The sequence below is a fragment of the Hippocampus guttulatus genome, chromosome 1 (assembly GCF_054856545.1).
Source record: "Hippocampus guttulatus isolate MCC_2025c chromosome 1, RoL_Hgut_1.0, whole genome shotgun sequence".
Taxonomy (NCBI): domain Eukaryota; kingdom Metazoa; phylum Chordata; class Actinopteri; order Syngnathiformes; family Syngnathidae; genus Hippocampus; species Hippocampus guttulatus.
In genome coordinates this window covers 20090139-20117905 of record NC_141261.1, presented here as the reverse complement: position 1 = coordinate 20117905, position 27767 = coordinate 20090139, and the positions used below count along the sequence as shown (strand labels likewise).

Sequence of the window (27767 nt, the reverse complement as noted above, 5' to 3'; positions counted from 1 at the left end):
TAAAGGACAATGTTTCCTTGTCGCATTTGGCACGTTACATCGCATTACATTTTCCTTCCACAAATAAGAAAATAATCCATTCTCAATTTAGACGACTAGAAGATACAGGATGACTGACTATTCACTCCCACCCTCTTGCATTACAGTACATCCAAGCGGCTGTCCAAGTACACACCTGCTGCCTGGAAATAAAATAGCTAAATATCAAGTGGAGACAAAAGGAAAGGGCAAAACACAGCTGAGACGCACAACACAATCAAATGAGTCGGAGCATTTCACAACTTCTTAAAAGGTGTCAAAAGTTGTGCCCATCTTTCTGTTCTGCGCAACTCCCAAATGGTGTCGCACACACAGGTTGGGTTAACAACACAACTGGCAAATAAAAGGCATTTGTCGCTTCGAGCAGCCAGAAACAATTACTAACCTTGTACGTTTGGGCACCTAGCAAGATTGGGGATCAACTGTGGTTGCTATGCACAGCTCAAGGGTGTGTGTGCCTCTCTGAGAAACTTGCTGATGGAGAAGAAATCACATTGATTTCTGTGATCCAAAACATAGAGACGTGGGAATTATAAATTTACACGGCAAAGATAAGACATTGAGAATGCTACCAATATGAATTGAGAACTCTCAACCCCAAATGAGACGTGATATTTGCGGGTAGCGGAAAGGAAGAACGGCGGAAATTAAAAGAAGAACAAGGGGCGGAGGTGATGCTAAAACCAGACACTTGAAAAGTACAGATTGCAGTCAGGCAGTAAGAAAGGAAGACCCATCAAGGCAAAGACTTGAGTCAAGACCACCATCCCTCCCCTCTCACATCATCGGGCAACATGACCACATCTGCACCCAAGCATCTAAACCAGTGGTTCTTAACCTTCTAAGAGGTACCGAACCCAACCAGTTAATATGCACATTCACCAATCCCTTCATTAGTGAAAAAAAGTGTATATATACATATATATATAAATACAGTATATATGATATACACACACATATTCAAGATATTTTTTAAAAAATGTGTTTATTAAAAACAGAAAAAGTAAATAACATTTCAAGAGGTAAGTGTACTTTTTTTTTTTTTAAATTGTACGACGTACTATCACGACAGTCACACGTTGACTACTAAGCGAACTAAATTTCCCACAGCACTGATTGGACAAGCAAAGTCATGTGATCATCTGCATCATTACTAATTAACATTGAGTCACGTGTGTTTTTCCCTCCATGGCAGAGGCCACCGAACCCCTAGGTTTCGATTGAACCCAGGTTAAGAACCACTGATCTAAACGGCTTTGTTGCTCGCGGAGCAACAAAGCAGCAAAAGTTGAACGTCTTTGTTGAAGTCACTCATGAATCCTGTGGCCCTTTGAATCAGGGCTGGCAGGCAGAGGGAGAAGAAGTATCTGCCATGATTAGTACGATGGGGTGTGGTGCAGCGGTGATGACAAACATCGCAGGCCAAACAGGTGGATTGAAGACACAGAGAGCTCAAATCAGATCGTGTTTGATTTTGGCTGATGGGACAATTGTTATTGTGTCGCAGACGGCACAGAAGGAGGCACAGGTGGATGGAGGAGTAACAAAGGATGGGGCTCACATTGCACTCAACCCCACTGTTGATTTCCCTGGAGATGGTTGGAAAGGGAAGTGAGGACATACAAAGCATGAGCTCCAGAATGAACGTGTCTTCTTCGGTCTTAATTGCAGGTGCGCAAAGGAAATCGATAACCGTCAGCCACCTTCTTCCACGTGTCCTTTAACCGCAACGTTCGGCCCTCATTTTAGACATTTCATCCAACCAGGAAGGACAAAGTCACACACATGCATACTCGGGATGAAGGATTTTGAAAATCTCTCTGTCGCTCTCTGTGTATGAAACAAAGCCTACCGACGAAAATGAAGTTGTTTTATTTTTTTCCAAAATTGCAGCGTTTAGATTTGAAAACTGCATTCTCCTGCATCGCGTCATCAATTTGAATTCCATGAATTGTTCAGCCCCAGAGACACCTAATCGAAAAAAAACCCTAAATACAAAAGGAATTACAAAAAAATAATAATAATACATCGGATTCTCAAGGATCGGCACCGACCTTTGCTATGAATTACGAAAACAAAAAAAATTTGTAAATGACATCCCTTCCTAAAAAATGTTCATAACTGGCTGTATGAATAGTTCAAAGCATAAACATACTGTAAGCCAAATTCCGATCCTAAAATCCTTAAATAGCACTTCAAGCTCAATTCACAGCATTTACTCAAAACTTACAGATGCTTGAGGTCAATACTAGTGAGTAGATCAAAAGCATGCGCATGTGATCAAAACTCTCCAGAACTGTTGTTAACAACCCAGACTAAACTTAGATCCTCCCTGACATATCTACAAAGACCTTACAACAGTCATGATGTATCAGCAGAGGTTCCACAGGAAAAAAAAAACCCAAAACAGTTGATACAGTTGGCTTACAGAAATCAGAAACACAACCATGGCATCCACAGTACGACAAAAATGACAATAGGATCACCGTATTCAAGAGTCATTTTTGTCTTTTTTTTTTTTTTTTTTTTGTGGATTCTTGCACACATGAACATTTTTACTGTGTTTCTTAGGCTTGCATGTTTTCAAAAAATAAAACTAGCTGCAATGCTTTCTGTCTGAGTTTCAGGGATCTTTTTTCACATACAGTTTTTCAGCGTTAGCTTGATGATAGTGATAATTGTGATACTTTTGGTCAAAATGCTCAGACTGTTCCATCTTCAGTTTGCTTTTGTCGAAAGTTCATAAGAAAAACAAAGAAGCAGAGACTAAAGCAATACCTCTTGTACTTTCATTCTTCCGTCCATGCATTTCCCGATCCGCTTATCCTCACAAGGGTGGCGGGGGGTGCTGGAGCCTATCCCAGCTGTCTTCGGGCAGTAGGCGGGGGACACCCTGAACCGGTTGCCAGCCAATCACAGGGTACACAGAGACGAACAACCATCCAAGCTCACACTCACACCTAGGGACAACTCAGCCTGCCATGCATATTTTGGGAATTGGGTGGGGAAACCGGAGTACCCAGTTTCCCGGAGAAAACCCACGCGGGCCTGGGGAGAACATGCAAACTCCACACAGGGAGTTGGAATTGAACCCGGTACCGCTGCATTGTGAGGTCGACATGCTAACCACTCACCACCGGGCCGCCCACTTTCCTTCTTGGCAGGTTTAAAATGTAACTTGATGTGAAGAAGGACAAAAGCATGACAACACCATTCAAAGGGTTCAAACTTAAGCCCCATGAAGCCTCGCACAATTGTCACAATCTGTTCCAATCAACACATTGCAGTTTTGAAATCCCCACGATGAACAGTTTGTCGGCCTTCGTACGGACTGCGTGTCCCTGCAATCCCGCAATCTGATTGGTCATCGGCCAGCGGTGGTGGAGAGGGCAACTGTAGGTTGTGCGTCACGTTCGCCACTTTGCAGCCCTGCTAGCGTTTCCAGTTGGTTGTGATTTATGAACCATTCAGAACGGCGGAACTAATGAACGCTACTCGACGTATTTGCCCATCACTCTGTCTTGGAGGAGGGTGCTTGGACATCAATCATAACTACTAATGGAAGGTGAAAGGACCAACTTCAACTGAGACAAAAGTGCTCATGCAAAAAGAGAATATAATTTGAATTAAAACATCAAAATGGTGCATCTCTAAGATCATCATATGATTACTATTATTTTTTTTTTTTGCTCAGCCCTGCAGTGATAACAATATCCTTAGAAATTATTTTTGTCATAAAATATTCTCTCCACTAATATGATTACATTTACGGATGATGACAATTTCCTTTTTTGAGCAAATCTGTGCAATCCAAGCACATGGTTATGATACTCCAACAGAAGCTCCAGGGGGTGCATGGGCTAAAAGGAAAACCATGCATGCAAAAGCACAAACAACACTATTTTGCTGGGTACTCTGGCTCTGCCCTACATCCCTCTACATGTATATTAGCCCCACCGTGTCTTGAGGCTCCACATATACTGCTCTGCTACTGTATGATATATACTTTTTAATTCAACCACAAACAACAATGGTGCAAATTTCAAGGAAGAAGTGAATTTCTCTAGCGACCACTGCGGTGGTCCAGAAGGTTCTGGACAGAAGTGCACTCTACATACATAGACTCGGATAATGTGTCCAAAAAAAAAAAAAAAAATCTTATTTACAGAAAAAGTGTTGCGAAGTCGACACAGTCCAAATAATGATGCTGGTAAACACACCAGGATAATACGAGAGAAACAAAAGCAGCTCGCAAAAGGCAAGGAAAATACAAACAAAAATAGCTTGTCTCAAAAGGACAAGAGAACCAAATCACAAACAAATACAAACCGAGAATAACTTACCAAAACCCAAAAGACTACTTACTAGAAAATGGAGAGCAATAAACAAGGAACGAGAAAAACGGAGCAAGATCAGGAACGTCGACAAACTAGCACATGAACAATGGCTTGGGGAAAGCAAATTATCCGACAGTCAGTTGTCGGCAGGACAGTCCTTAAATAGTGGCATGGTGGCGATGCAAGACAGGTGCGCAGCTGAAGGGAAATGCCCACCGTTCAAAACAAAACAGACAGAACATGACACAAATATGGTAGTTAACAAGCTAACATTGCTGAACAAAACCTCATTAGATACCATCCGGGTCTCAAAAACACATTCGAGTGGGTCAGTTTTCAGTTTAGAGTTTTTGATCCAGGCTGATTATTGGATTAGAAAAAAAATCTCAAATTTCTTTTTCTGGTGTGTTAGATTAAAAAAACATAACAAAATAAGTCACTTTACTTAAAATTTTCAGTTGCAAAATGCAAAAAAATAAAAGCTACTCTGATTTTCTTTTTTTGTCTATATGTGGCCTGCGAATTGAATGATGACCACTCCAGCTCACCTGCGATGACCAGTATGACATTCGACACATATTTTCAACCCTGCACACGCTGAAGACCTGCTGCGCGTAAATACATGGATGGATGGACAATGAAGGAACATTGTTTTCCTTCCCGCCACACAAAGTCACTAATATTAAAAGTCACCGCCCGAGGCCTGTGAGGCTGACACGATGAGGACATGACAGTCTGAATGCAGAGTGACAAGCTAAAAATAAATTTAAAAAAAAATGCACCCAAGCAAGAATACAGTACCTGGAAGACGCTAAAACCGGAACAAACGTAAACATATTTAGCACTCAATTAAATTTACCATTCAAGCAAATGTGTCCAACTAATTACAGAAAATTAGAGGAATGCAAGGGCCACTTTAAACATTTTCACCTTTAATTTATTAGACGCTAAAACATTTATTTTTTAAAGTTGTTTTTTCAGTCATCAATGCTGGCACGTGACAAGATTCCTCCCACTCCCGCTGTTGGAGTGAGCAATGGGCCCGACGAGTCAGTTTGAGAATTTTTCAGATACCAAACACAATTTGGTAGATATACTGTAGGATATGCAAAATATACTTGGCAGGTGGCTACTAACGCAACCAAAGCTGATGACAATGTGAATAGCTAACTAGCTACAGTTTTTCAAATTTTTTATGTACTGTAATTATGATTTACGTGCGATGCTGACTTACGCGTCCAAACAATCTTCTGTATACGAATATGCAAACTTAAACCCGTTCGTCCACAGACAAACATCCACTTAATCCCACTAAAAGTCAATCCTTATGGATACATAAGGATGTTGACAAGCATAGAGCCTTTTCCTTCCATATAAACAAACCCAGCAAGAGAAACCGAGACAGGTAGAACCCAAACTGCTGCAAGACACGTTGAATATTTCATTATGTTTTTACTGGGCCAACGGAAGGAGCATGTTTGTATCAGTATCTGCCGACATATTTATTTCAAATCTCCGCATGCTAACAACTTCTGTTTTGGAAGCTTGTATTCACCGGGCCGAGGCAACAAGCAGGTCGACAGGCTGGGAAGCTTGGGAGAAACATATATGTTTTGAAGAAATATTTATGGTGGAAGATGAGTAAACTCTGGAGGTGGTGTTTTGACATCAATGTGCTATGGCAGTTGCTGCACATGAAAACAAGCGAGGCGAATTGTGTCAGACATTTCCTTCTCAGCAAACCTCAGTTATTCGAACAAGGACTTGAGTTTGAAATGGAGGGCATGCGCTCATAGAGCTCGGCTGGTGCCCACATTCAGGTTTTTTTCTTTTTTTGAAATCTTGCTTTCATGCAAGGCAAGCTGATGTTGCTGGTGTCAAGGTCAGTTTCCTCACATCCTCATCCTCTGCGCCCCTTTATCGGCACCACTGCCCCCTCTCTTGCGCCTCCCTTTTGGTTTATCTTCCTGCCCCCTCAGCCCATACTCGCTCCTCAGAGTTCACTTGGTAACAGGTGAGTTCCCCGATCTAATTACAGGAGGCTTTCCCAGGGTGCAGAGGGGGTGGCTGATTCGCAGGGCGAGAGAGATGCTGGTAGCTCAATAACATTCTCTACAGGCTGATTTTATAAACAGACCATAAATCACATGGTCATGCGAGTGTTGAATGCACATTTGTCATCTGTGGTTTTAGTCAAAATTCAAATACAAGTCTAAACATAAAACAAAAACGCTGAGGTGATGTGTGAAATCAGATTCATCTTGGTAATTTATTGGGCTCCAACTAAGGGCTGTATTGACAGTAAACTCGTCATTGACTCAGAACAGCCGTCTGCTTCCTAAATGTGAGGGACCTTGTTTTGGGCAAGAAGTAACGAGTCACAGAGCACATGCAAACAAATTTTAACATTGACATTAGTTAATAAGGACACTTTAGAGGCTTTAATGAATACAACATGCCTATTTCATTGGAGGAAGTCGGAGTACCCGGAGAAAATGCATGCAGCACATGAAAAACCTGCACACCGTAAACATAGATTCAAACGCACCGATGCTTGATTGTGAAGCAGAAGTACACCATTGCACCGTGCAGGCGACTACGAAACCAATGAAGTCATTCTAGATTGCTTCAAAAGAAAATGTCTTACTTTGCAGTATTTCAAGTTGTGTGCTCATAAGAACGCAAAATTTTCCGTTATTCAAAATTTTGTCTTTTATTATTTAGTATAACATTGCTGCTCCACGGGCTACTTTCAATGCAACAAAATATGAACAAAATGGTTAGTAAGAACCTAGGAGAGCCAAAATGCCAAAACAGTTTTTCAAAAGCCATAGTTCGGCCCATTTTCTGCTTTTAAAAAACGAGCACCCTACGGTGGCAGTGAACTCAACTCAATTCACACCAAGCAGCACTTTGGAAGATAGTGAGTAATTCTTCAAAAAGAGACATCAAAGCTGTTTAATGCCGCACCCAGTGGAATTTTACTGTCAAGGTAAACAGAAAAGCACATTTGACAATAAAGTTGTATCCATTCATTCATTCATTCATTCATCTTCCGAACCGCTTCATCCTCACTAGGGTTGCGGGGGTGCTGGAGCCTATCCCAGCTGTCTTCGGGCAGTGGGCGGGGGACACCCCGAATTGGTAGCCAGCCAATCGCAGGGCACACAGAGACGAACAACCATGCACACCCTCACTCACACCTCGGGACAATTTAGAGTGATCAATCAGCCTGCCATGCATGTTTTTGGAATGTGGGAGGAAACCGGAGTACCCGGAGAAAACCCACACAGGCCCGGGGAGAACATGCAAACTCCACACAGGGAGGCAGGAGCTGGAATTGAACCCGGTACCTCTGCACTGTGAAGTCGACGTGCTAACCACTGGACTACCGGGCCGCCCAAGTTGTATCCAATCCAATCCAAAAGAGTAAGCAGTGTTCATGGAGGATAAAGAATATGACTATTGTTATATTACCTGTGGAATGTGTTGCTCCACCATTTTGTTCAAATACCCCTCACTTAAAAGGACAGACAACTATGACTATTGATGCTAATATTAGCATCTGAATGACGTTTTACATGACATGTTCGCTTTAAGCTAGCGGGCCATTCTTACAGCAACATAGTTTGGTTGTATTAAATACGCAAACTGTAATTCCCTTTGTTGTTTGTTCACACGGTAAACTTTATTAAACAGCTTGAAGCCTCTTATTTGTTGAGTTTTTCGAAGTTAGCCAAACTGCTGTTCACTGTGAAATAAGTTGAAATGATTTCCCTGCTACGGTACAGCGCACGTTTTGGCTTGCAATTCAAAAAAAAAAAAAAATGAAAGCAACTCATAGGTTGGGTCACTTGTATCTCACGGCATCACAGCATGTTAAAAAAACAGCACCGCTCTACCTCTCTAACTACTACAGTATACCTCTCTCCCCTGCTTACTGACCCCCACTTTGGCCTCATCTTTTTAGGAGAAAGGACCAAGTGGTTAGATTAGCAGCAGCATATAGTTGACTCTCAACATCAAATAATAGTGACTCACTATTCGTCTCATCACACTGACACGGGTCCACATGTGAGCGATCTCAAATTGGTAAATATTATGTTCTGTCTGTGCACACATCAACAAACTCACTCAAGCATCTCGGGGGGGAAATGCTATTCCCATTCACTTAGGAGTGTATTTTCAATTTAATGCTACAAAAATTGATGTAAGCATCAAGAGTTGAAGGTTTGGAGCATCAGAGCATAAAACTGCTTTTTTTTGTCGTTATTGTGTTTAAAGAGCAGCAGGTTAAATGACGTGGTAAGAATGTGTAAAAAGAAAAACGTGAAAAAAGAGATGGTCTTAATCCATCTTCAAAGGAGAATGTGGAAAGCTTCACAAGCAGCAGTGGCTGTTTGCTCTACCCCGGTCAAGGACGACGCCTTGAACTGATGCCCCAAACGTTTCATTCTTGGAACATCGTGAAAACTCAAAGACATTTCAACATCAACAATCAATAATCCGTTTCTCAAGACATGAAATAAATAAGCAGAAATAACATAACGTGTGCACCTTGTTTAACCGAAAGTAGATCAACTAAAATAAAGACGACCAGCCGGTAATGTTTCGTCTCTCTCTCTCTCTCTTGCCATCTTTCTTTCTGGACCTCTCTCTCTAATTTCCTCACTATCCGCCACATGTGACCCTAAACCGGAAATGGTCCTCGAGAAAACATTCCAAATACACCTTGATAAGATTTCAAGAAAAACAGAAATAGCAAGTTTCATATGAAAACATAAAACACTTTTACAAAACAACAACGATAAATAAATTGGATCCTAGTTGTCATGGCAACCAATGGATACCAATACTGCCGCCAGCTACAGACATCCTGAGCTGCACTGTCAACATAGTAAGCACATCGAATCACATACTGACAACGTGATAGTTGGTGGGTTTAAGTTTGCATCTGATAACATCATCGATTATTCGTAGATAAGCTGAAAGACGAGCGTTCATCTCTGCAGAGGAAGAGATATGTGCAGTTTTCATTGTTTCCAGTTGCGCCCCAGACAGCGTTTTGAAAGTTCTCCAAAAATTGCTGCGGTTCCACGGAAAAGCGTGGACACACCAACTGTATCTGCGCTGCTCCGTGCTACTGATGGAGTCGCGGACCCTCGCATGATCACTCGCTGAAGCAGTCTGAAGTCTGAGACGGGATTAACCGTTAAAAGTTTCAAGTGTGTCACAGGTCATCTTGGGAAAGTCAAGCCGAGTTAAGTCACAGCGTATCTCAAGTCAAGACCTACGATAAGTCATGTCACCTTATTAATGCCGTCTTACCTGCAGTCACTGCGTCTACATAAAGATAACGTCAAATAATATCATGAGCTCATTTAGAGGTATGCATGCATAACACCTCTCAAGAGAATGCACTCTAATTTGACACTCCTGAATGATAGAACTCAAAAATCATCATGCAGTTTGATATTTGACAATCAATCAAAATTTGTTTTACATTCCAAACAATTGTTTGCAGAGCATTTCCTCTTTGAGAGATTTAAACGTCTCTTGGCTCCACATTGTGGCCTAATGGTGATCCATTCAACCAGAGCAGGAAATCTCAACTGGGGTGCTTCACACAGGCACTGAAAATACTTATGACTTTTGAAATGGTGATTTTAACTTCGACTTAACGCAATTTTAAAATTGTACATATTTTTTTAGTAACTGAAATGCACGTCATTTTTAAACCATAACTGCTTTGCTAACTCAATTGTTTTACATTAGCGAACTACCGAGGACAGGCTAACAAATTTACAGATGTTGAGATGCAAAAATGGGATTTCAAATGACGGCGAAAATTAAATGTAGTCTGGTTGTCTGTTGTCTATGATGGCCTAATTTGACATCCCACTCTGATGATTTATAAAAGAGTGACTCTCCATCGCGAGGTGTTTGACTGATTGACAGGCTAATCCTCTTCACAGTAGTTGCTGGTTTATTGACATTAAATAATAATGAGCTTGAAAACCAACATATGGAACGAATAACATCTTTCAAGTTATCATGTCTAAGTTCATGTCCTGAGTGTTTAAGATAAGAAAACCTTTATTGTCTCACAATGGAAAAATTCGCAATTTACAGCAGCAAATTTAACTCCCAAATCAAGTCTTTTCACTTTTGTCGAGTCACAGGTCATCAAAACAGCAACTCCGGTTGACTCGAGTCCCCATCTCTGGTGGGGATATGTTCAAATCGGTCACGAAACATGATTGCTTTTTAGTTTAGGCGGCAGAAATGAGTTGAATTTGAATTGGATTTGACTTTTATTTGGTCTCCCGTAGGAGAAACTTGTCTCGGAGGACAGGCCCTGAAAGACAAAGCCATCATCACTGCATAGGAAAAGATCCATTTTCACTCGACCCCAATAGACTCATTTAGTTTCACCCCGAACACGTTTTGGAAAATCCTTCCAAATCTGACGCTGGTTCCTCACAAACGTTGTGAGGAACCAGCCACACTGGCTGTATCCTGATCCTCCCGCACTCTTGCATGATCACTTGGTGAAGTAGGGTCCTGGCGAGAACTTCTGCCTTTATCTTCTACTTATCCAGTATTTACAACATTCCAGAAACAAGAATTGCGCAGCGCAACATTGAATTGACAACATAATTCTCAGGATTTCAGGTGGATACATTCCAGCGAATCGTCTGCTTGCTTTCAAGGTGTCATCGTGTGGAATTTTGCTGAAGCAGGCAGCTCCCATCTTCGCTCATCACACACAGAGCCTTGAGCAATCGAGGGGCACACATCGTCAAAAGCAAGAATGAAAGAGTAAGCAGAAATCCAAATAATAATTTTTAAAAAAAAGCTTGCCAACAGCCCCGATCTATTTCCTGATGATTCACTTTCTACTTGATCTACACCAGGATGACCTTTGCGCCTCCATCACCCGCCCACTGTCACAAACAAGTCACGGTTGGATGCCGAAGCCTCGCCCCACTGTCGCGCAAATCTATGACCGGGCAACTGAAACAATATCCGCTAACATCTGGGTCATGTGTCACACTGAGCTTTATCACGGCAAGCACCATTATCCCCTTACACACCCGCGGCGCTTTCCCTCTGCGCATTGAAAATAGCCGAGAAGCAATGCCAAAATGTTTGTCGCCGCAGGAGACCATAGATGAGCCTCTAGTCTAGTGTGCTTTCCATGGCAACAAGCAGCAGAAGAGTATGAAATTATATGGTTTTCGCAGAGCAACTGAACTACAAGTGTGCTTAATTAGATGTCACCACAAACAAGAACAGAATAATGGCTGTAAAGCCCCCCCCCCCCACCACCACATTAAACTTTGGTTTGTTTTTAATCAAGGGCAATTTTAGTATACACTTTGCTGGGTTTTTTTTTTTTTTTGAATTGCACACCACACAGAAGCAGAACACAGACAAGCTGGCATGCAAGAACAAAGTGTTGATGCTTTGCTCAAGGGAACCTCGACAGTAGCCGTGTTGCTGTGGTATGGACAAGCAAATCGACAAGACATGGCTGACATTTCTTTTGCCCGTAGCAGGACTTGACGTCGGTTCCAAAAACCAAGTCTTTATGGATGAGCAACAGCTGCCTTTGAGCTACTGATGCACTCCGTTCAAACAATAAAATACATTTTGGGGGCTTTTTATTTCGCTTTTGGTAGAAAAGAGGAAGCGGATCGACCATCAGGTCATGAGTGTGCCATCTTTAAGTATATGCTGTAATTTTTGTGGCATTTTTATTCGGTAGTTTGCCGTGACATTTATCAGACGCAAAATGTGTCCCTCGGCTCATTCAGATTGTGAAACTGTGAGGTACGTGAGATCTGGGGGGGAAAAAACAAAACAAAACACTGAAAGCAGCAAAACTCAAAGTGTCATGCCATGTTTAGTTTTGGGGGAGCTTGCCATGAATGATGGGTGGCAAAGCTTTTTCAAACTTGATCAAAATTGCCTGTCCAGTTAGGATGGTCACAGTGCATTTCCCTAATTTTCTCTGGGAAAGCCTTTCACAAAATCCAAACGAGTTAAAAGTTAACCAGCGTCCTGAAATGTTGTGCGTGAAACCTCACGGTATCAATTCAAACAAAACCTAAATGAGATGAATTCCTCCCAATAATAGCATTGTGCATATGCTTGAAGTGAGACAAACAAAATGATGAGGTCATTATCTCTCAATGTGTGTTTGTGTTCTTGGCTTTGCCGCGAACAAAAACAGCTGCCAGCTTTTTTTATGAAGTCGACTTTGTGGCACAACATTCATCGTTTTGTGTCCAGAGCGTTGAGTGGTTAGTCATCGTGGTAATCCTCGCTGTGAGGCATGCAGTCGTGACCGAGCTGGTTACCATGTCTAATCTTGGCCATTGCAAACATAATGATAAGAGGAGAGCGGTCCTCAGAGGAGGGGGGGGGGGGGGGGGGGCACGCTCCATAATTGTCACTTGGAATTTTACACGGTTGCCGGCTGATATTTGGAGGGAAACAGACAAAAATAATAAAACCGCGCGCGTTTTAATTTCATCGATGAACAAACACCGGCCGTGGAGTAATCTCATCCTTCTTTTCCCCATGTCTAATCCTCATCTTTAACCTTCCAATTCCAGAGACAAGAGGTAGAAGTGGTTCAACGAAGACATTGCTCGGAATGCCACAGAAGGGGGCTGCACAGGTGGAGGAGCGGCGTGACGCAAAGGTTATTGTTGGACTCCTGGGGGCCCTCCGTGAACTCCTCATTTCTGTGGCGTTTTATGTTGCGTGACGGTTCCAAATGAATCTCCCAGATCGTGTGGGAGTGCTCGATTAATTTGGAACTCAGGCCGCCTCCACGGGGAGGGAGCCGCAACAGCGACGCGGCAGCGGCCGGCGTACTGTAGCTCCTTCATAGCTTATTGACCGACGAGACGGGCTGCAATCTCTCTCCGCATCTGCAGCTTTCGGCTCAAGTGCTACGAAGAGCCTTAATCCCTTTGCTCCCTCTGTTTATCAGGGATGAATGAAAAGCTGTACGGTATGAAAGTAGAACTTGACTGAAGAAAGACTAAAGCAAAAAGCTATCAAATTTAATCGGCCAAATAGAGAGCCGCAAACATCAACAAGGGCTTCCATGGCAAACAGTGTTGCTTAAAAGGCTCACGGCCCACCCCCAGCAGATGACAATTGCGGTGTGGGAGGAGCAGGCGCAGAGAGCGCGAGCACATGAAAAGAAAAAGAAATCAAAAGTGGAAGTCAAATGAGGAACAAAAAGAAGCTGGCCCACGTTGCATTAGGCAATTCTGTTTGATGTTCGTCTGGCATTAGGAGGCAATCAGGAGAGCCGAGACTGTTTGGCCACACTGCTACCTCCCACGTGACAACCAAGCCTTGTTTTTCCCTCTCATCTCCTGCTCATTAAGCACCACCTCCCATAAAGAAGAATCCTGGCCACCAGACAAGAAATCAGAGAACTCTTTTCAACGTGCTCTCTCATTTCATTTCCAAGAAGAACCAATCCTGCAAGGACAGCCAGCAACATAAAGTCATCTGGCAGATCTTTGGTGCTATTTACATGACTGCTGGTTGGCTGGTGTGCGTCGAGAGACTGGCAGCTTGGGCCCATCTGGGGTGGGTCACTCAACATATATGTGCCCCGAGTTGCTCGTAGCACATTTAACAGCTTTGACGACTGATAAAAAGTCACAGCCGCGTTTGCTGCGTTTAGCTTCTACAAACGTACGCCGATGACACTGTTGTTAATGTGGCAGGGGGGGGAAAAAAAAATGACGGTCGTCAGTGAAAAACTGCACCAGAGATCGAACAAGATCTCCTCTTGGCTCCAGAACTCCTTTCTTAGCATCACTACGCAGAATTTGCTTCTCCATCACAAAAGCCCAAAATTGTTTTCTCTGCGGATCCAAATAAACAGCGTAGACAGCGGAAAAGATGCCCGAGGAAATAATGACAAATTATTTTGGATTCGAAACGAAATTTCAAAAGCCATTTCATGAGAATGTGTGAAACCAATGGAGGACACATCGACTGTTTCTAGCTTACAAGCCAAAACGCTCGACTCTTGACTGAAATTCCTTTTCTTCCATGATTCTCTCACACCTGCAGTCACAGCCTGGTTGCAAACTAATGAGGCGACACTTCAATCGGTCGATTGGCTTTACAAGCCCTGAAGGTTTTATACCGAAAGCCAATCAGATGTCATCATTGTCACCTTTTTATCGAAGTACAATGTTTTATCATTGACAAATGTCATTTTAACATGGGGAAAGGCTGCCAATCCGTCACGAATTTGAGACGTCGGCCTCTCGACTTCATTGTTGAAGCCCAGTCCGTCATTTCAAAGGCAGCGCTGCAAGCAAAGCAGGATGTGCTATTCGAAAATCAATGGGGAGTTTAACCTTTTCAGGGGCAGCCGTTACTACAGTGGACAGCGTATCAGGTTACAGGGTGCATAGAAAGGCTTCATGTGTGTTTGGTGCGTTAGCATCAAGCATCAGAAGCGCCGGTAGCACTGTCGATCGGGACAAGATGGAGAGTTGTGAAATGAGATGCAGAAGAAAGGTTAACTTGCCTTCAGAGAACTGCCATTGGGCCTTTCGAGCAAGGCAGCCGGCCTACAACGGCTTCATGATGATACAACCTCAATACTGTGGCCCGTGACATTTTTAGCACAGGTATATTAGCTGGAGAACTTTCTCATCGCCACAGATCTTGCACAATATTATGTGGTTTCAAAATATTGTCATTTAGAGCATTTGCAAAACATTTAAATAAGTGAGAAGCTGCTTTTTTTCACATTTTCAAACTGACGTGATTGACGAAAGATTGAAAAGGTCTCAACTGATATCAACGGGATTTATAGAGCACTTTCAAAGGAGCAAAGTGACTGAGAAAAACTGAAACGGAAACAGGGATGAAAAAAAAAAGATGAGTTACACAAAAGCTCGGGCAATGCTCGACTTGGACGTTGTAAAAAAAAAAAATCACTGAACTGAATACAATGAAATATTTAATCACGTTACCGCTACAGTAGAATTGGTTACATCCGTTTACGTTCACAGTCAACGCTGACAGCCGCCCGTGAGACGAGTGATAAGTATTCGCTACGCCTTGCAAAATGTGTCTACATGCGAGCAACCAAAGATGGCTGCCGATAGCTGCCGCTTTTACCCATGAATAAATACATTCTAAAAGGTATGCGGACCAAACTTCGGCCAGAAAAGGGCAAGGCGCGAATGGGGCAAAAGCCTCAGGAAATATAAATGACAAACGGAAGTGGTGTTACGACGTCAGACCTCTGCCAAGGCATGACACATTTGCCATCCGTGAGACAGGAGTTAAGGACGACAATCTAGGATCGTAATATCTTAAAAACAACAACAACAACAACAACAAAAAACGATCAGGGTTCATCTGTCCCGAGCCGCATGTTTTATTTTTGGTTTGGGGGTTTTTTTCCAGTCATGGGCCGAGATAAGATAAAAACAAACCAAAGGCTCTGAGTTCTGCCGACGTGGGTCAATTAGAGGAGCCCAGGGCTCAAAGGAAACGTTGCTGCATTTAGTTGTTATGTTCCACACAAATGGAATAAGCGGCCAACGGGGGTGAAGTCAGCCCCGAGTGTAATCGCTTTTAAATCTAGGTTTTAAAGTTTGCTCCACCCCCCACCTCGCCACACCTTTGATTAAGTTCCTCTAAATAATGTCGAATCTTCTTTTAGTTGTTTTTAAAACGGTGTTGTCTCTCTTTACTTTGACATGTTTTTGAAGTTTTCTGTCCATGTGTTTAAATGGCGTCATTGTACATTCCGGTGGTTTTTGGAAACTCGTTTTCCCTGCTTTGCTTTGTTTCTGATTGCCGTCAACTGTTGTGTTTGTAAATGCTTGTCGGTGTTGTGTCTTTGCTTGAGTGTAGCACATTGATTTGTGCTGTATACTGTAAATAAAAAATTCAATCAACCTAAAAGGAACAAATTCCAACCACTCTAAAGGTAGTCGCCACTCGGCATACGCGCTGTATTTTCAGCGTTGCATCCCACATGAATGTGGCGAGCCAGCACTCCTACCTACTGGTTCCAGTGTCAGCCAGCATCCTGGCCCGCTGCGGCCCATTGACCTGCTCGGAAGACTTTACGGATGCAATGCGGCGGCAGCCAAAGTGTTTGCGACTTGGCTCGGAGCGAAGTAAGCCGCCTCCTCCAATCACATCCGTCTGGTCTAATCTGATTTCATCTCAACACGATCCAATTACATTTGATTAATTTTGGCTCAGTGTGACTCCGCAGAGTTTGAGTTCATCTCTGGCGATGCACTTTAACGAGATGCAATCAGATTCGCTTGGAATGAATACATTTTGAACATGCTCTCTTTCCGCCCGCTTCTCCTGTGCTCACGCTCTTCGCACACCTTCCTTAAAACAGAGACACCGGGAGGAAAACAGTCCCTTCCATGATGACCGCAGTCTTGTGAATGAGAACAGAAGGATGGTTGGCAGCGGATGTTACGGTGCCAAATCTTGTTGAGAAAGTGCCAAATTCCCACCTACTTGTGTCAACTCCCATTTTGTGCTTGTTTGTTTCCAGTGGGAACCCCCCCCCCCCCCAAAAAAAGACATGTCAATACACTTTTATTTAAGTGTGAATATTTACAACAGGTCTCCTAATCCCTGCTGCTAATCCTTTTAGCTGCACAGTTTGTACCACTTTTTAAACTGCCTTTGAGCAACGCGCTTCAAAAGTGCTGCATGGTAGCTGACCTCAAAAAAATTTTTTTCCCATGAACAACTTATTCAGAGAGGCTGTGAGTTTTCTTAAGAGGGCAAACAACTTTGTGTAGCATGCGGAAGTGCTGAAACAACATATCGGGGCCAAGTTTTAGTCACACAGAAAAGGCTTTCATAATGTAACAGCTCTGAGGAACAGCAGGTAAAAAAAATAAAATAAATGGGGGGGGGGGGTCAAGACATTTCTTGAACTATTTCCACCATGACTGCTTGGATTCAGGGATCGTAATAGAACCAGAGGCAGTGTGCAAAGAGATGGAGAAAACAGAACTTGGTGAAATGAGCACTAAAGGGCAGAAACACAATCTCTCTCTCTCTCACACACACACATAGACACACACATGGCCCATATCAAAATAAACGGGGATAATAAATAGCATATCCATAACAATGAGATTGCCCTTTGGACAACGTCGAGGCCTGCTGACTCCAGCCTTTCTTGAAATGGGTTCCCTCAACATGCTTGTCTCGAGGGTGTGATTTCACTTTCTTCTACGCACAGACGCCTTCTGGCCCATCGCTCGAATATTCCAACCATTGCAGGAGCGCAGCACACACCACGCCAGGAAGCCCGTTGCAACAATGCTGACGCGGACTTTGAGAAAAGGACTCCCATAAATATTTATCCCTTCTGAATCTGTGGTTTATTTGGAGGCATGTGTGGTTCGGCGCCCGCTCACACGAAGGCGCGTGAGCCGAAGCGCACAGAGCCGCAGTACATGATGTGAGCAAACCTCAAACACATGCTTAGGCCCTGGCTCGGGGTGCAATGAGAGACACTTAAGCGCAGGGTTATACATTTTTTAAAACCCTGAGCCACTGACATTTCCCCCAGAGAGATACGGAGGAATATCTTAATTACGCCACTTAACATCACATTGGCGGGTCCCCGGCGAGCCCAAGCAACCATGTAATTCATTGTACTAAGCATCGGTTAAAAAGCCAAATACATCAAGCGTCAAGGATGCAACGTGCGGAGTGGTTTGTAAACTGGGATTTCAAACGCAGACGTTTTCCTTGTGAAGCTGGGGGGCACGTTTGCACAGTCAGCCTCAGAAGTTGGCGCGTTCCGGTGTCAGTCACAAATCCAAGCCGTCCAAAATCATTCTGATGTGATTATTTTCATTTCCTCTCCGAGTGATGCTCTTTGCTCTCTTAATTCAAACTCAAGCCTGTTTTTCTGCTCATTTACTTTGAGTTCTGGGTATTGTCTGGCAGCTCAATTACACTGGACTTTTGCCACCATGACTAGATGATAGATGATGAAAACGGCTGGTAAAGTGTGATGAAAGAGTACTGCAACGAAGGAACAACGCCAATACATATTGCGGCGTGATGCTTGTTTTAGGGCAGAACTCTTAACTCGCAGAGGGATCGCCACCAGATAAGGAAAAAAAGAATGCATCCTCCTCATCGGCAGAACATCAATTTGTACAGACTTTTCCGAAAATAATAAGCGGGCCTCAAGCCTGAGACCTCATTGAAAGAGGGAAATGACACAAACTATATCATTGTCTTTAATACAGTATGTGATGAGTGATCAAATTTTAGTCCCTGAACACATTGCAACATGGACTGTATTGTAATAAAATTACCGACACGGCATAACGTACATGTCGAATGAGCTGGATCAAAATGTTTGTCTTCATATAATAATGTGACAAAGATCCATTTACTATTTTGATTGTCATGGGCGCACTGGCGCACAGCGTCATGCTGAGAGGAGTTTTGTTTCGGTTTTTGCTTTTGTAGCTAACCTGCGAAACCAAACAATGACAAACACTCCTCGGTGTGATAGCGTGCAACAACAAAAGCACAACAGTGCCAATAATACCAATACATTCTGGCAGAATCAATTAGTATGGGGAGGGGCCGATATGGGCATTATACTCCTTTAAAAGTATAATGAGAATTTGTGATATTCTACAAGAAAACACCTGAAATCTCAACCTGCTTCCCAGAACAATTATGGATAGACAACACTTCTGAACAACAGCTTATGTTTATTTTATTTAATTTTTTCCATTGCTTTATACATCTTCTGTAAAACATTGCCCAACATTATTCTTTGGCAATATTTCACAATGAGGGAGTTCAAATTATGTCCAGGCGATCACAAGCGAAGATGCAAATCAGGTTTGCTCAACAGTATCAAGTAAGGCTTCAAGAAAGAAAAAAAAAAGTCCACAATTATCATTAAATTGAGATGACATCAACATGTAAAACTAATGGTTGTCACAGCACACACTCGCATTCAAACACTGGGCTAAAACCTCTGCAGAAAGTCATGTCGGTGATGGTGCTAGTGATGTCTTGCCGGTCTTTACTTGCTTTGGGGGAGGGTTTTCTGACCGTGACAGGACTATTTTTTATGCGGTAGTCGTGCTTGTGGAGACAGCGAGGTTGACGGATTCCTCCGAATCGTTCATGGGGTTCGTTCACAAGTGGCGCTAAAACCAATTTGGAGGTGACCTGTTCTTCACGGCGAGTGTTTATCCAGCACATCTTCGAATGTTATTTTGACCGATGCCAGTCTTGTCAAACCCAGGTCTATTCCAGCCAAGGGACGTACACTTGCGTCCTTCTATAAAATTATTGGCCGAGAGAGGAGACGATATCTTCCATATGAAACAATGCCGTATTCCGCTTGACTCGCACCACTGAGTCATGTGATTGAATCCAACCTGCTAATTTCCCGAATGAGGACTTTCTCCTCTGACTTTGCGGTCAATGCACCCATTTCTTCTTCTTCTTCTTGGGACAATATTCATATTCGATTATATAAGATTGCACATTGTAAAAGCAACGTTTATGATAAAATAGTCACCGATATACATCGCCCAGCCCACGGCATTAGTATTATTATTAAACACACACACTGGTGCATCTCTTATGTTGAATCAGATCGGAACAATGTTTCTCAACCACTTTGTTGACAGAGATCATCAGGTTTGCCACGAGAAATGACAAAATGTGTTTTTTGGTGGGGTGTGGAACAGATTAATGGCATTTCCATTTATTCCAACGATTTCGGAAACGAGTGACTCGACTTACTAACTTGGTTCTGGAATGTTGTCAAATTCAAGGCACCATTTACCAGTTTTGTTCAACTAAACAGGCCTGGAGTTCACACTGTAAGTAAATTTAAACAAGATCATTTTATCCGTTTTCAACAGTTTCTGACACGACAATCTTTTGTATTAGTGGTGTGCTGTGCTATTTTTCTGATGTAAAACAGGTGGCTGAGATCAAATGAGGTGGGAAAATCCTGTATTCGATTGTGAAGGTGTACCGAATGAAAAGTCCCCTTGGGGGCCGAGACGCAACCCTTCGCAGTCCTCTACCCCCACCTGCCGTCGTGTGCTAGCAAGCCGCTGCAAATTAGATCAATCAAGCAAAGTGATACGTTGGCATCTGATTAGACACATCGGGTAATAATTAAGCAAAGATCGCACTGAAGCGAGTAAATGTTGGCAACACAACGACAGCGACAACATGGGTGACAACGTTGCCACTAGCAGTGCCCGGACAGCTTCAATGTTTTTTTTGACTTTTGTTGTTGGTTTTTTTGGGCGGGGGGCGGTTCCACGGATTACCTGAGAATCTGAGACTCAGTCTTGACAATCATAACACCTGCTGATCAGATTTGCGTGGGGCGCACACGTAGACATATGCATAGCATACACACACGCACACACGGGTAATGCAGCTTTGGATGCGCCAACTTCTCAAAGGCACTCCTGACAACTGCGCACCGTGCGCGTGCAAATGTCTCACTTTGGATCATCTGCACATTGCAAGGACGACCGGACACAAGGAGGGGGACAAGTACACGCCGCGTGCACGATTCACGTGGAACCAAATCCTCCGATTACGACATTAAGTTGCACAAATCTGTGTGAATAAAGACTCAGAATTCCGGCTATACATAACAACCGAAATCGACTAACAATTATCAGAGAGTGTACGTGTGCCTTTGTTAAAAAAATAAAATAAAATAAAAAAGGGAGTTCCCAAAAAAAAAACCAAACGCCCCCTTTGAAAGCCCCCCTGGCTCCTGCCAAGACGTGATGCAACTACAAAACAAGGTCCAGTCAAACAATCCAGCCCCTCTTCGTCTCCAGCTTCTCACCACGCCAAAAACAAGTTGTCTACCAAGTCACTCAGCTCAGGCTTTCCGCGCACACGCACGCCCACGCGCATGCACGTGTTACCTTGGCTGCCGCACACCAACACCGCCATGAGATGCACGAGTTGGAGCATCATTGCAGAGCAGCTCCTTCGCAGATATAGAAAGATGCCGTGCAAGAAAAACACACGCAAGGCTCGAGCTCGGATCCGTTCATCCACTCCGTCTTGGAGTCCGCGGGCGACTGTGGTCGGTCCACTGTTTTTTTTTTTCTCGACTCTCTCCTCCGCCCCTTCCTTTACGCGCGCTCCCGCTGCCAAACTCGTTCACCGAGCACGCGCTGCACCCTCCCTTTCAGCCAAACCACCATCACAGTTGGCCAGAAGTGGCAAAAGTAGTCACACGCTGCACTTAAGTTGAAGTGCAGATACGTGTGTGAATAAAACGACTGGTACAGGTTCCAATTGAACTGCTGTGCTTTACCTTCAACTAAAGTACAACAGTTAAAAATAAATTATTGTGTAGCCTAATTCATTTTGAAAAGAATAAAAACCACACACAAAATAGATTCCCTTGTTATGAACTTGCATTGCGTTGGGGGGGACATCACTGGAATTGGCACAGCTTCGCACAATGGTCACAAATTGTTCATGCGACAGCCACCATGACAATGCAATATCTCGCCTCTCCAAATCGGTTGCATCATTGTCGTTGATGCACCCTGGTTGACGTAGTCTACTCACATGTTGCCACCGCGCCAATTTATTTTTGGCACCTGATTTGGTGGCGTGCACTTCTCTATGGACAGTATGTTCTTTTGATATCCTCAGTTGGGAAATAAAACAGAAGCGTATTTTGATCAAATAAAAAGTAGAAACTACAGATATCTGTTTTCAAAAGTCATGAGTAGAAGCAAAGTAAGATACAGATGGCTGAAAAATCGACTTAAGGACAGTGGACCTACCAGGGCACATGTGCTTCATTATTTCCCACCGACAAAAATGTGTGTCCCTTTACAAATGGACATGAATGACGCTTCAGCTTCTCCGTGGGATGCAGAATTGATCATGCGAAGGCCCTTTGCATGATCTTAGGTCGTTTCCTGACAAGAAGAAAGGCTTCATGATGACTCATTGCACAAGTGTCTTGGGAACTGTTTGCATGAGGCCATTTCTTCAAAAAGCCCTTGTAGAAAGTAAATGATAACCGCTGTCAAGATATGCCAGACTGTATCTAACAGGAAGAAAAATCACTTCACTGATGCAATCGATTGCCTACGCGAGCTCCTTTTTGAACTGCTTAAAAACAAAACTGCGCAGGAACTTGCAGATGGTGTGAAAGTCAAAATATTCTGTTTCGGGGAGTTGGAATATCTTCAAAAGGAGAAAGAATCAAATCAGGAATCTAGAAGTAATCTGTTCCCCAGCATTTTGTTGGAATTATTCTTTTGGATTTTATGGCTAAAATGGCAATACTGAACTCAGTTTGAAAGATGGAGCTACATGCCGCTTTACAACAAACACAATGGCGAACGGCATTCAAGAGCAAAGCGGAGAAAATAAAAGCATTTTAGCAAAACTACTAAAATAATGCACATTCATAACAATTAAAACACATTGCCATGGGACTTTGAAAACATTTAAAAGTACAGCAGCGTATTCCATTTGTGTGCAGCATAACAGCTAAATGCCACTTCACCATGTTTGCTTTGAACACTGAGCTCCACTAATTGACCCGATTCTGCAGACCTAAGAGCCCATTCGAGGTTTGATATTTAATCGGCATTTCTTTGACATACTCAAGACCTAAACCATTCTGTCATTTAGAGACCAGTAGCAGAATTTTAAAAAGAAACCCGAGCTGCAGCTGTTTTATGCTCTTTTGAAGGAAACTCCTGGTGTGTTCTTATTTCGTTTCTTTATTGCCGAAAACAATTGCCTAGGTTTTGTTTTGGTTTAGCTGAAGGAAATTTTGGTTTTACATAACAATAAATTATTTTCTGCATATCATGGTCAGAATCATGCTTTTCTTCGTTGCTATCCCAGGTACCTTGCTCTGTCGTTGGCATCACAGACGATCACAAAAGGCAAAACACACTTGTGGAGTTCATCCTGTCGATGTCTTTTTCATGGGCCACATCATAGTTGTGGTTGCCCTCAGGAGGGAAGCACATAAATGTATAATCACTGCGGGTTGAATGGAATGCAAAAAAATCGCGGTTCGGAATGGATCTTATCTTTTGCGTAAATAGGAACAGATTTAATGAGTTTTCAAATGAAACATCAAGACCCGAAATATTTTTCCTTTGAGGAAAGTGCAACATCAATAGTTTGTCTTCTTTTAAGGCAATGAAGGATGCAGTGCCGACAAGTGCAACAGTAACCGTTTGAACAGTGAATTACTAGGCTATCAAAGCACAACGGACGTTTGCTATTGCTTAAGCTTGACCTGACGAGCCTTGCAGAGGTTGTTTAAATGCCGCTGTCAGTTGCACATCTACTTTTCTTTTGCCATTTATATTTTTGTTCCTAGATTTGCACTGATAGTCACGTCAGCATGTGTGAACAAGTTTGACATTGAGGAAGGTGCAGAAGGTGAGCCACACTGCGTTTGTTTTCCCGAATAGGTGTAAGGCTCGACTGGCTGACAGTTTGTGTGACCTCAAGGACGTAAAAAATGTAGAGATTCCATAGTTCAAGTAACTTATTGATGAGCATGCCCGCTTCGTCTTGCATCTGTGACTCGATAGCAACTCGACGGATGCATGGTGCAAGATAAGCACAAATAACCTTGAAAAGGTCAAACCACTCGGAGAAGCAGCATGGCTTTTGTTCCAACGAACGTTATTGCACAGCATTACATCATGCACACTGATGAGAATTTCTCCTGCTTTACACAAATGATATTTTTCTACCTCTGATTGCGGATTATCACATACAGCGGTATCTCTACTTTCGAACGTCTCTTCATACGAAATGTTCAAGTTACGAAACATCTCCACAGGAAAATATTGTCTCTTGTTATGAAAGAAATTTCAAGATACGAAAGGTAAAAATACAGTCTGTCTGATTAGTCGCAGCTCCGAGTTTCCTGAATGCAACATACTTATAGCTGCTCTGCCATTGGCTATTACCGAGCATCATCCTGGCATCCCATTGGCTAAGAAAGACTTCTACTGTATCGGTCTGTGTGTGTGTAGAAAGACGGTTAGGTGTCGATGCAATGTCCTCGTCATTCGCCGAAGAGGTGTTCCGGTGGTTTAGCGTAAATGCGAATCACCCAGAAAAAGTGTTCGCCAGACGCTCGCTATGCTGATGTTTGCCTTGGACATTTTTGAAGGAGTGTTAAAAGCCAATAAAAGCAAACAACCGTGGAAAAGTGCTTTACAAAACGGCAGGTAAAAACCACTTCTGTGAGACAGCATGACCTGAAGAGGGCACAAAAACGATGAGGACGCAGTTAAAAGTTAAATGACTATCATTTTTATTCTTTATTCTTTGTTTGTCTCATTTATTGCGCAATAATCTAATTGTCACATGTATTTGTTACATATGGGATGCATTTTTATGCTTTAGGAAACATTTTTGTCTAAATTTTGGGGGCTTGGAACAAATTAGGGCATTTACATGGAAAACGCGTCTCTACTTACAAAGTTTTCTAGTTCAGAAATGTCTTCCAGAAGCAATTAAATTTATAAGTAGAGGTACCACTGTATTAATAAAAACAAATTCATACGTTAGAATAAGAGAAAAGTCTCGCGATTCCCATCTCTTGATCTTGCAAGGACACAACTAGCTATTTGAGGGAGAGGATTTTTATTTCTCTCAAAGCGGTTGGGAAGTAATATCAACTTTAAACTTTTTTTTTTAAATTGTCGCATCATTATAACTGTATAGTGTAGATACTTCCTTCATTCACAAGATGACAAATTAGACCACTTGTTAAAAACAACACGTTTGTCCAAATGTCCCTCAGGAGCTGAGGGAAGCAAACAGAGGCCAAACCTTGCTTGTCTGCAGGGTATGTTTTTAGCATGACTCTGTCCAACCTTTGGTACACAGAGGAGAACGATCACTTTGCTTGAAAAGCCCTCCACAGTTCTCCCGACTTGGCAAACAATGTGCAAGGCTGATGTAAGAGTCAAACAACAAGGGGAAAAAAACACCACTTGTAGTTCTATCTTGGAAACAAAACGCACATATTCCTTCTGTTGTTTACATGTCTTTTGCGGACAACCCAAATGGCGGAAATATGAATCAGCTTTCTTGTGTGTCGAGTGTAAACATGGGAGGTGCCTTGCAGCTTACATTGCAAATCTCGTTGTGTGATATGCCGTCTGCATAACACACAATGAGATTTGCAATGTCATTTGGAACTGACATCATGTATGGTGGTCGACCATGTTTTGGCAAATGTTCTGCAAAAGGCTGAGGAGAAAGAAAACACACACACACACACACACACACACACACACACACACACACAGACTTCATCCTTTGCTTCATCTTTTGATACTTGGTCTTGAGGTTTTCTATTACGATTACAGTGCAACTTTGGAGGAATATATTTCCCTTCCTGTTCTGTTTAAAATATGAATTGCGCAACCTGGGGGGGTAATTATATTTCTTTGTAACTTGCTCTTATTTTTTTTTTCCTTTGGATACATTTTTTTTAAATAACCCAATTTACATCAAGGTGGCATTGCAACACATGAAGCTGGAGTCAACAAGATGTACTCATGAATGCGTTTACAGACATGCAATTAGTTAAAATGAGATGATGATTTTAAGGCTTGCACAAGAGCACTTGGATCGTCCGTTCACTAAAGGAAAGAATGGAGTTATCATCTTTAAAGCCTAAAATCGGGGAGGTTCACTTGTCGTTTTGGGGGGGGGGGGGTTCAGTGTGGTTGGCGAGGACTGGAAGTAGCAGTGGTTCTTTGAAAATCTCGACAAGGTTGCCAGGATGAAAAAAAACTTTAATTTGTCCATATTGCCACAAAAAGGGGAAGGTGATATATTGCTCAATTGGAAAAACATTAAACATTTATTTTAATCTCGTGTGACATGAATGTCTCAGCGGTGACAATTATTGATTATTAGAGCTTGCAATGCAGCTCTTGAAGTTGAAGAGTATTTTCATACATTTCAGCCAAATGCGGCTTGATGCATCCAGTAATTATACCACAGTCGTGTGCGGCATGGGTAATACCGCGGAGACATTTATTGTATTATATATTGTAGGTACAGTATTTATTTAGGCAGAGCATCCATAAGGCAACTTTTACGGTCTGTCAGTGGCCTGGGCTACACACAGATCTGTAAATGGAATTCATACTCGCAGTCGTCAAGCTCAGTTTTGAATGAATCCTTGACATAATTAGGCAGCCAATTTCATATACAAATTGACATTGATTTATGATCATGGATCGGTATCATACCAGATTCACCCATCCCTCTTCAATGCCGCTTATCCTCATTCAGCCTCCCCCAACTGACTTTGGGCGAGATGTGGGGCCACCCTGGGCTGGTCACCTGCCAATCATAGGGCACATATAAACAAACAACCTTCACATTAACACCTGCGATACAATTTACAGTTTCCAACGATACTGACAGTCATGATTTTGGAAGGTGGGAGGAAGCCGGAAAACACCAATTAAAGCAGGAGGGGCTGAGCCAAAATTCCAAGTAGGGACATCTCCATTGTGAGGGAGAGGAGATAAAAAATAAATAAATCGCTCTGTCTACACAGGGCAAAAGCTGTGCCGTAAAGAAATGTATTCAAAACGGCCAAAAAATAGTCCTATCCCTACGACGAGCAAATCCCCATAGCACAATCAAAATCAAACAAGAAAGTCAAAATGAACTTTGTTGTGTATGCAAAGTCAAAGGCTTTCATGCCAGTGTTTATTGACACCAGAAAAATTGCTACATGCTCTTAGACCCGGTATGATTCAGATCTTTCAGAGCATTCTGAAAGTAATATTTTCCAAGATTTTGTTCTTGCACTTTACATTTTTTCCTAATTTGAGTGAGCTGCTTTTTGTTCTTTACTTCACTTTTAAATGTCTTTCACTGTTATGTTTGTAAACACTGTGAAATGTTGTACTTTTGTACTTCTGATTATGTGAGGTGCATTTCATTTGTGGAATATGTTTTTTCCATGGTTTTTATCCATCTCAGGGGGCGGCCATTTTGCCACTTGCGGTCAAGTGAAAATGTCATCGCAGTCGCTCAGGGTTCAGGTAACGACCAATCAAGGTTGACCTGTTTTCTGAAGTTGACCCATGAAAATCATTTTCAATCAACAGCAAGTGGCAAAATGGCCGCCCCCCTGAGATGGACAAAAATGGGTGGATTTTACTTCCTAACTCATCTTCCACAAACACAATATGAATGAGAATGTTGCGTTTAAACTTGTGGATAGAACATATTATGATAAAGAATATTTGGAAGTTCACTTCCTTTTTT

The 27767-nt window shown here is 42.5% G+C and overlaps 1 protein-coding gene across 2 annotated transcripts in view; it reads right to left on the bottom strand.

Annotated features, from left to right (window-relative positions):
* Positions 1-21527, bottom strand: part of ncam2a (neural cell adhesion molecule 2a) — a 187068-nt gene extending 165541 nt beyond the window's left edge. The window contains exon 1 of one of the 2 annotated variants that reach the window (XM_086117660.1): positions 21380-21527. In XM_086117660.1, coding sequence (XP_085973786.1) covers positions 21380-21431 — 52 coding nt within the window. In that variant the 5' untranslated portion in view covers positions 21432-21527. The remainder of the gene's footprint in view (positions 1-21379) is intronic. The other variant, XM_086117651.1, reaches the window with a different exon arrangement.
* Positions 21528-27767: the final 6240 nt, after the last annotated feature.